Source organism: Crocuta crocuta, unplaced genomic scaffold, assembly GCF_008692635.1.
Source record: "Crocuta crocuta isolate KB4526 unplaced genomic scaffold, BGI_CrCroc_1.0 scaffold16, whole genome shotgun sequence".
NCBI lineage: Eukaryota > Metazoa > Chordata > Mammalia > Carnivora > Hyaenidae > Crocuta > Crocuta crocuta.
The window spans coordinates 1,136,563-1,147,196 of record NW_027531893.1 but is presented as its reverse complement, the minus strand read 5'-3'; the positions used below and the strand labels follow the sequence as shown (position 1 = coordinate 1,147,196).

The 10,634-nt window shown below is 34.8% G+C and overlaps 1 protein-coding gene across 1 annotated transcript in view; it reads right to left on the bottom strand.

Moving 5' to 3' along the window:
• Nucleotides 1-1,593: 1,593 nt before the first annotated feature.
• The window catches only part of IQUB (IQ motif and ubiquitin domain containing), a 55,189-nt gene continuing 46,148 nt past the window's right edge, over nt 1,594-10,634 (bottom strand). The window contains exons 11-13 of the mRNA XM_077773250.1: nt 6,887-7,135; nt 5,810-5,995; nt 1,594-1,871 (exon numbers count right to left, since the gene is read on the bottom strand). Of these exons, the coding sequence (XP_077629376.1) occupies nt 1,689-1,871; nt 5,810-5,995; nt 6,887-7,135 (618 nt within the window). The 3' untranslated portion in view covers nt 1,594-1,688. The remainder of the gene's footprint in view (nt 1,872-5,809; nt 5,996-6,886; nt 7,136-10,634) is intronic.

Below are 10,634 nucleotides of genomic sequence, written 5' to 3'. Positions count from 1 at the left end.
AAATATTCATATTTAGATTGAATTCCTTGATCACTAAACTTAAGAAAACAGCTACTGTTTGGACAATCTACTGATTTGAATTAGGAGAAAAATTCTCCCCTCACCCCCATCCCCTCTAATTATGGTGTGTGTGTGTGTGTGTGTGTGTGTGTGTGTGTGTGTAAATATTGCTATTTGAGTTATAGAGCTTCACTTTAAATTCTTTCTCTCTAGCGAGATATCTTCTGTTCAGCCATCCGGATCCACTTTCCCTGTTAACTACTCCACTCTTTGCCCCAAAGCTGCATGAATTTTGCCAACAGACTTCTATTTCTCCTGCTTTACTTCTGAGTTCTAGCAATGGAAAATGCAAACAGGTGACTGGAGAGAGAAAGTATATGTTTCAGAGTATTCAGAGTACTTATTTCTCCAGTTCCTGAGATTACATAGTATTGGCTATCCCTTGACAGTTGTTTTTTTTTTTTAATTTTTTTATAGTTTATTTATTTTTGAAACAGAGAGAGACAGAGCATGAGTGGGGGAGGGGCAGAGAAAGAAGAAGGCACGGAATCTGAAATAGCCTCCAGGCTCTTAGCTGTCTGCACAGAACCTGATGAGGGGCTCGAACCCACAAACTGAGATCATGACCTGAGCTGAAGTCAGACACTCAACTGACTGAGCCACCCAGGTGCCCCAACAGCTGTTTTCTGATCCTCTCTATTATCTATGTTACATTCTGCTTCCTCAGCCTTCTCCCTCCCCATGTTCATCTGAGGCCAGGGGTAGAGATAGCTTATCTCCTACCTGCCCAGGGTTCTTGCACTATTCCTTTAGTTTCCCTACACGCTGGCCACACTTTATAATAAGTCCCTTTGTAAATAAACCCTCCTTGAATTTTCCTATTTTGAGTGTGCCATCAATCTCCTGTTAAGACTGACTCACACACCCTTATTCATCACTGTAGGTCTCTGACATGCGTGTGATTATTGTGATTATTAAGGTTATGCCTTTGGCTTATTGGGGAAAGGGGTTGTTATAGTTTCCTTAACCAAGTTTATTCTTCCTACAGAATTTCATCATTGGCCTCCTAGCAGTTCTATTCCCACAGGATAAAAGACAGTTCTACTGTTTACCCTGTTTTTCAGCATAGAGTGCATTTATTTGTTTGTTTATAAATAATTCCAGTTGTGTTACTGGGATCTCAGGAAGAACAGAAGGTAAAAGTAGAAGATAAAAAGTGAAGATTTGTATCACTGTATTAAACATAGCATTTTTTGTCTTACCTGTAAAGATTTTTAAAAAGGGAATTCTGTTTCCTCCCATCCACATTTTGACTCTTCTATAACTACATTTAACCCGAAATAAATTACTTGAATTAAAAGTTGAGCCTAGCTTTTGTTTGCTGGCTTTACCTATAGTGCACTTGAAATTTTTAAATATTTTAATGTAAAAAAATGTGAAGAATAAAATGTCCTCTTTACCTTACAACATTAATTTCAGGAACAAAACTATATTTCAATTTATAACTAATTGTGTAACAATAAAGCATTTTATATAGGGATGCTTTGTTTTTATACAATGTATGATAATATGAGAAACAAAACACAATTAAAATCAATAAAAAGATAAAATTCTATTTCCATATTGCATGGTGCATTCCTCTATTAGCAGTGGACAAAAATGCTGATCATCAAATACCCCTGGATCTTCTAGGGATGAGGCCTCTGGGACATTATAATCTTAGGTGCTATGTCTGAGCGATATTTCTTTCTGATCTCATCTATCTCACCATTATCAAGTATAAATGAAGCCAGCACTGGAATTTGAGAAAAATAGTTCTTAGCCAGGATATGTTTGTGTTTGATCTTGTGAATAAACGAGGGTTCATATCCCTAAAAGAAAAGAAAATCAAGTTCTAGTAAATGTCACAGATATATTTTGCCAAGTAAAAAAAGAAAAACACTTCCATGTCTCAGTTTCATATATCAGTTCTCTCAGCTCACAGTATATTTCTTCCCAGTTTTGTCTAATATCTTTCAGGGCTCAGCTCCTATGACATTGTAAACCTGAGGCCTTTCCTGACTCTTCCTCTGACTTTTGAGTCCAAGCTAATACCTTCTCCTCCTTGCAGGTACTTAGTACTTTTATGTATTTTAATTGGAATATTTAGTTCATTGTGCCTTGAATTTCACTATTTGCTTGGGAGTCTTTCCATGATAAAACAAAACAAAACAAAAAAACAAAAAATTACTCCTTGAAGGTTCAATCTGGGTCTTTTACATATATGTGTCTCTCAACACCACAAGGTAGATATAAATATCTTTGAATGAATGATCCTGTCACCTTGGTTCTCTCTTTAAATCTACTTCAACACTCTTAAAATTACCAACTTAGATTTTTTTTCTAAGACTGGTATTTATCTCCCTGTCTCCAGAGTCCAAAATAAAGATCACAATGGTGTTGTGACAATATAAACCTCCCTTTGCTTACACTTTTTACTACCATAATTCCTACCTTATCAGTCCATTTTCTGTCTTTAAGCAGAAAATAGCCTTTCTGCCTTTATCAAGTCTCTGTACCTTTCTACTTTTATTCTTAATTACTGTTTAGGCTTCTTATCTCTCCACAGCTATAGCATACTTTGAACTTTCTCTGTTACATAGCATTGCAACAGTATAAGATAATCTCTTTTCTACTAAGAGTGGCAGACTGCTTGTTGCCAACCCAATATTCACTCTTTCTTCTATTCATATTTAGGGGCCTGATTTTGCAGAAGGGCCTTATTTTGTATTATGTGATGTGCTCAGCTTTCCTAGCCTTTATTCTAGCTGGGGTGGCCATATGACAAGTTTCAGGCCATTATACATACATGTATATATAATAGAAGCCATTGGAGAAAGCTTACAAGAAAGCTTTTTAAGAGAATGCAGGAGACGACATAGCTATTTTATCTCTAAGACTCCACAAGCATGAGAATGAAAGTCAAAGGCTAAAGATGGCTGAAGAGAAAGTTAGAGGGCTTGGGTTTCTGAGAGCACTGTGGAGTCACCATCTGGACTCAGCTTCTTGTTTGATAAGGAAACTAACTGCACATTTAATTAAGTCATTATAAATTGCTTACTCTGTTATTTCCAACCAGACTTAAATACAACTGAAACAATGAAGAATTGTGTCCATTACACATCCTTGTTTTTCTCCAAACACTTGGCACTGTATCTGGCATATTCAAAAAAAAATTCTGGTTGAATTAATAAATACCCTCTAATTCCTTTATAATCTTAATTGACCCTTCTCTTCAACCAAATCTCTACTTGTACCTCCTCCTAGAATTTGTTTTCTAAAAGTAAGATAATCCTCACTAAAGATTCCTCTGTAGAGTCAAAACAAAAGTAAGGAGAACCCATGGAAAAGGAGCCAAAGGACACACCGTTCTGACAGGAAGTATGATGGAGCAGTGTCCTGGCATAAAGTTTCCTCTCTAGAGACCAACTTACCAGGGCATCCTTTGCACTGATCTATGTTCAACCACTTCTTAGTCCTTACTTCATTAAAAAAAAAAAAAAAAACTAACACATTTCTGTTATGCAACATTAAATTATACAAGTACAGATCTTCATAGGTTTTCAAAGTATCTTTATAGAAAAAAAATCATTAAAGGCGAGATAAGCATATTATGGTACATACAAGCAAAAGAACAATCAGCAACTCTTAGAGAATAATATAAAATGGAAAATATCCAATATATATTATCCCCTTTTTATATTATTTCCTTTTCATATTATCCTCTTTTATAGATAAAAAAAGGGGCACTGAGACATTAACAAATTGGCTCAACTTCTCATAGCTCATAAATGATGGAGCCAGAATTCAACCAAGGCTGCTCTGATCCTCTATATTGATTTCATTTTTTTAGCCAAACTTTATAAAAATTTATGAAGCAAAGAAGGCAAGTCTTAATGTCCTACAGATTGCTAGAGACAGACATGGGGACATGGGGTCCACTGTTGTTCTACTTTGACCGTGTGCACCATGAGAAACTGCTCTACCTCATTTATAGTTCAGAGAACAGAAGTCTTTTTCCATGCTTTGCCTATAACTTGTGTCATGATTGCAGGGAGCCAAGATTATTTTAACATTTGGGTATTTTTTTTACTTACTGAGAAAGCAAACATCTTTGTGCATTAAGGAAATTCTAGAAACACTTTAACTTGTGGCAAGATGTAAATTATTCTTTTAAAAAGCTGAATATTAATAAAAGATCATGCTTAGTCCAAAACCATAAAAAGGCATTTTTTTTTAGTTTATCTGGTTGAGAACCTTAGCTTTGTTTATAGAAATTCAGTAAGATCGACATCCTGAAATTAGGAATGCATTTGAATAGAACATTTAATTTGATACTGCAGTAATTTGATTAAATACACAAAGGGAGTATGTGGATTAATTGAAACAGTAAAATATCAGCTTTGGGAATGAACTTCAATCCCACTATGGGTCCTAGATGAAATGATATTGTAGTATTGGCTATGCTTCCAGTGATTACATATTTATGAAGCAGCTTAGTTTACTAAATATAATATTTAACACAGCTTCAATTTCATGCTGCTTTTTCTTTCAATCCCTAGAGTGTGATTTTTCTTAGCCTGACTTTCACTGGAAAATTATTCAAAAAAAGCTAAAAATTTAACTAGTTCCTCCTCTTTATTTTATTTAAAATTTTTTTTTAATGTTTTATTTTTGAGAGAGAGAGAGAGACAGCGTGAGCAGGGGAGGGTCAGAGAGAGAGGGATATAGAATCCGAAGACAGGCTCCAGGCTCTGAGCTGGCTGTCAGCACAGAGCTTGAAGCGGGGCTCGAACCCATGAACTGTGAGATCATGACCTGAGCCGAAGTCAGATGCTTAACTGACTGAGCCACCCATGCACTCCTAGTTGCTCCTCTTTATACCCTCCCTCCTACCCAATAAAAACACAAGCAGGGAATAACACCATTCATAATGACTCTTATATTTGAAGTCATTTCTTTATTTTCTCCTAACTGACATTTTGCATGAAACTCAAAGTATAGACATTTAATCAATAGAAGGCAGAGAATCAGTATCAGCTGTTGGAATCCTAAGCTTGTGTTGTGTAAATGAAGTTCTCTGATGAACTTGATCCTGTTCATCAAAATGTTTTACAGATTGCATCTTGTAAGTTGCTGAAATTAAATGGTATTGAATTTTTGCAGCATTTTCCCCACTCCCAGTCACTTGGGAGAAAATGAACCCTGGAGCCTCAGAACCATATTCCATCAGTAATTGCCATTTAGAGCACAAGATTATGAAGAAAATTTGAGAATTTAGTGTGTTTTATAGGCAGACTCATGATGGTTAATCAAAGAAAGACAGAGTCTAGGTTACATAATACCTAATCTGCTATTTCATTTATTCATTTATTTATTCAACAAATACTTAGTAAACTACTAGTCTGGGACAGGCACTAGTGTAGGTATTAGATACGGACATGAATAAGCTAAATAAAACCCATCTTCATGGAATTTATTGTGGAACTATGTGCTTCAAACTTGCTACTATTAGGAGAGAGTGGTATCCAGGGTAGATAACCTGTAAGATGCTCTGATTTCTTATCTTGTCTTTTTCTGTGCCTTAGCTTCCTTTAATTTTAATTTCAGCCATACATACCATCCACTGTTTGTTACTATTATCCAGTCTGTTTCTTAACCCAATGGAAGTATTTAAATTATCCTTGGAATGTAGTAAAAAGCAGTCACACTATCTGTAATATTTTTGATGATTAAATTAGCTCCCCAAATAAATTCTCTGCTTTCTTACCTCTTCAGTACTTGTTAGTTTGAGATGAACAACGCCTTCATCTTTGGTAAGAAGAATGCAGTTCCAGGGGGACCATTCCAAGGACTTGTCCCACCTGACCATGACCAGATCGTGGAGATCATTCCAGGCACTGAGTACTGACTGCGACGCCCAGATGTTCTCTACCAGGTACTGAATATCTTGCAGCTGCAGGTCAAAACAAGTTTGAAAATTAATGTTTTCTTCTAAAGATAAGAGTATTACATCACTTGAAGAAATACATTATACTGCGTATATTTTTAAGAGAGAAACATTATTCATGAAGTTCAGTGCTTCTTACAGCTTATTTTTCACCAAACCTCTGCTCATTCTGCCCAGATTACATTATCAGATTCACAGTCATGACTGCATCTTTAACCCAGGGAACTATATTTCATCCAGTATGCTAATTTTACCTTATATGTAAATGGTATTTGGTGCTTTTCAAAATTTGTCACTATCATCTTATTCTCAGGGTTATCGTAGGTCACTTTATTTCCATGTTACCAATGAAGAAATTGAGATTTAATAAAGTAAGCAATTTGCTTAGTGTTATTAAAAATACTTTGTTGTTTTAATGAAAAAATAAGGAAAATGGGGGAAATGAAATAAGTGTTTAAAAACTTTTATAATTTAAAACATATTAGCTAAAAGTCTTGAAATGACTTCTTATCAAAAGGTCTGAATATATAAACTTAGAATTGCCAGAGGGGCAAGCTTCACTAAGTATAAGCATACAGAAAAGAAGGTTTATTTTATTTTAATTTTTTGCGTGGGGTTGAGAAAGAGAGAGAAAGAGAATGAGTGGGGGACGGGCACAGTGAAAGGGAGAGAGAGAATCTTAAGCAGGCTCCATGTCCAGCATGAGCTGGGGGCTAGATCTCAGGATCCTGAGATCATGACCTGACTGAAATTAAAAGCCTGTCACTTTACCAACTGAGCCACCCAGGTGGCCCAAGGAGCCATTCTTTTAAAAGGTTCCCATGGGAAAGCAGCAATCTTTTCTGTAGTCTCAGTGAACACATTTCATCCATGATTGGCAACCCTTACTGATCATACCTGCATCAGGAAAGCAATTTTAGAATCATCTTCATAATTAGCTTCTGAATAGTAGAGCCGTTGAAGTAAACATTTGTACTTCAAAAACGATTCTCGTTGCCGAGTCTCATTGTCAAGGTTAATGCAGTTACGACACCGGTATACACGGTGTGAGGTGGATGATACAGCAAACTCTGTGGAAGGCAAGTAGAGCTGGCAACTGTGGCAAAAGTAAATCTTCTTATAAAACTTCAGTGGGTCTTGAGGGACCTAAATAGTAAAAATTAATTAAGTAATTAATTAATTAAAAAAAAAATTTATAAAGGTCGGTCCAAATACTAACCAACAGAAATACTGGAGACTAACTTAGAATAAGATAAAAAGTTGGTTAATTTTTAAAGTCACATTTCCCTTAACTTCCTATTATATACAAAACTTAAATTTCAAGCAGTCTTCATTTATCCTGCCAAAGTGTTAAGAAATCTGTATTATTCATCAACCCTTAGATACGTGTGGTAAAATCACCTAAAAATTAATTGAGAGAAAAAAATTAGTAAGTGAAGACTTTAGATTCCAAAATTGTAAGGAAACCTTCAAAGTGCATTGGCACTTAATTTTTAAAAAGAATTTAGATTTTTGGTGCTATGTTACATTAATCTTACAGGCAATAGTTAGATTCATGTATAGATGAAAGCTCACCCAAACTAAGTGTATTTCTCATTTCATTTATCCTAACACTAAATTTGGATTGGCTCAATGATCAATATGCAAAGCCTGAAACTGTGCATCATATAGTAGCTCTATTTTTAATTTTTTGAGGAACTTCCACACAATCTTCTAGAATGGCTATACCAATTTAAATTTCAAAGGACAGTGCACAAGGATTCCCTTTTCTCTATATCCTTGCCAACACTTGCTATCTTTCGTCTTCTTGATAATAAGCATTCCCAAATTGTGAGCTGAATATCTTACTGTGATTTTGCTTTGTACTTCACTTATAATTAGTGATGTGGGGCACTTTTTCATGTTTGTGTTGCCATTGCATGTCTTCTTTGAAAAAATGTCTACTCAGGTCTTTGCTCATTTTTAAACTGGGTTAATATGAATTTGCTATTGAGTTATATAAGTTTGTGGGGTTTTTTTATATTAATTCATCAGTTATACGGTGCACAAATATTTTCTCCCATTCTGTACATCACCTTTCATTTTGTTGGTTGTTTCCTTTCTACGCAAAAGCTTTTCAGTTTGATGAAATCCCAGCTGTCTATTTTGGCTTCTGATGCCATGACCAAAAAATCATTGTTAAGATCAATGTTAACAAGAGTTTCTCTATATTTCCTTCTAATAACTTTGCAGTTTCAGGTCTTATATTTAAATCTTTATTTTGAGTTGACTTTTGTATGTGGTATGAGTAAAGGTTGATTTTTTTTTTGTAGGTGGCTATCCAGTTTTTTAACACCATTTAATAAAGAAACTATCCTTTCCCCCATTGTATATTCTTAGTTCCTTTGTGCGTTTATTTCTGGGCTTTCTATTTTGTGCCATTGATCTCTGTGTCTGTTTTTATGTCATTACCATACTGTCTGAACTATAGCTTTGGAATATAGTTTGAAATCAGGAAGCATGATGCCTCCAGCTTTGTTATTCTTACTCAAGATTGCTTTAGCTACATGGGATCTTTTGCAGTTCCATACAAAGTTTAGGATTTTTTTTCCTAGTTCTATGAAAAATGCTATTGGAATTCTGATAGGGATTGCATTGAATCTGTAGACCACTTTGTGTAGTACGTACATTTTGCGTGTTAGGGGGGGTAGTAAGGATATATTAACAATATTAATTCTTCCAAAAGGATTTCTTAACTACAGAATAAATGCTAAAGGCATGACCCATTTTAAAAATGCATAAATTCAACTTTATAAAAATAAAAACATCTGCTGTGTTAAGGATACTGTTACGAGAATTAAAAGACAAGCCACAAACAGAGGGCAGATATTTGCAAATCAGAGATCTTACAAAGGATTTATATATCAAATAAACAAAGAATTCTCAAAGTTCAATAACAATAAAATAAATGGCTCAGTTTTTGAAAAGGGAGGTGGCAGAGATGGATGGCAAAAAAGTGCATGAAAAGATGCTTAATATTATATTCATTAGGAAATCACAGATTAAAATGTAATAGAATACTACTACACATTTATTAGAATTCCAAAATTAAAATAAAGACTGGCATTACCAGCTGCTGACAAGGATACTGAAACCTGGAACACTCACACATTACAGATAGGGACAAAACATGGTACAGCCAGTGTGGAAAAAGCTTGGCCATTTCTTATAAAGGTAAACATGCATTTGCCAGATGACTCAAAAAATCTTACTTCCTAGGTATTTAACCCCAATCAATTTACAAAAACTCACAATCAAGTGTTTTTAGTGATTTTACTCACAAAATTCGAAACTCTAACAATTCCATGTCCTACAACTGTGAATGGATAAACAAGCTCTACTACATCCAAACAACAAAAATATTACTTAGTTATAACAACAAACTAAGGAGACATTCAAAAACACAGGTGAATATCAAATGCAATATGCTGAATGAAGGAAGCTAGTCTCAAAAACTACATATAGTAGGATTCCATGTATATGACACTCCAGGTTAGGTATTGATTATATGACACTGCATTTGTCAAAACTGACACCAAATAGTAAATCTGACCCAAGGCTAATTTAAAAACTGAATAAAATGGTATGTTAGGTGAATGTGTAGAATATTCTATTATTGTGAAAATATAAAAGCTGAGTTAAGTCTACAGAGAAGGACTAGAAGTTACCTTGGGCAAATAGAATATTAATTTGAATAAGAAATAACATAATGGGCAATTTTTCTCTTGGACTTTTGTTATATATATTCTTTCAAGATTTTATTTTTAAGTAATCTCTATACCCAACATGAGGCTCAAACTTATAAGTATGAGATCAAGAATCACATGTTCAGGGGCGCCTGGGTGGCTCAGTTGGTTAAGCATCCAACTTCAGCTCAGGTCATGATCTCAAAGTCTGTGGGTTCGAGCCCTGCATCGGGCTCTGGGCTTACAGCTCAGGGCCTAGAGCCTGCTTCAGATTCTGTGTATCCCTCTCTCTCTGCCCCTCCCCTGCTTACTCTCTGTCTCTGTCTCTCAAAATAAGACAAAGACGTAAAAAAAAAAAAAAAGGAATCACATGTTCTATTGACCAAGCCAACCAGGTATCCCTGACTTTTGTTCTGTCTCAATACTCTTACAATACAATTAAGTTTTTAAAATGCATTTTTAAAAAAAAGTATGTAAAAATTAAGTTTATTTTTCTTAAAGTTTTGATGAAACATTGAGATTTTATATCAAAAAACCAAAATAGATATTTAGCCAGCTTCTTAAATCGAAACTGTAAATATAATCATTAGAACAAAATACCACTTAGAATTCTTTAGTAAACTACTCCCTTCCAAACTGCACCAAAAGTGTTTTAAATCGTTTGACACAGTAAGAAGGCAATGAGATACGTACACTGGCTTTAGATAGCAAAATCCTCATAGAAAATTAAGCATGTTGGAGCTGGAAAAGTTAGTTTAATGCAAATATATGTTACATTTGAAGTTCTCTCAGGATACCTCCACGGATTTGTTCAGTAATAACTATAACTAAGCAGTATTAGAAGTATTAGAAGGCAATACAAACAAAGTTTTCATGTAAAATCTCAGAAATTAAGACTTCAGCTCTCTCTGACCTCATGC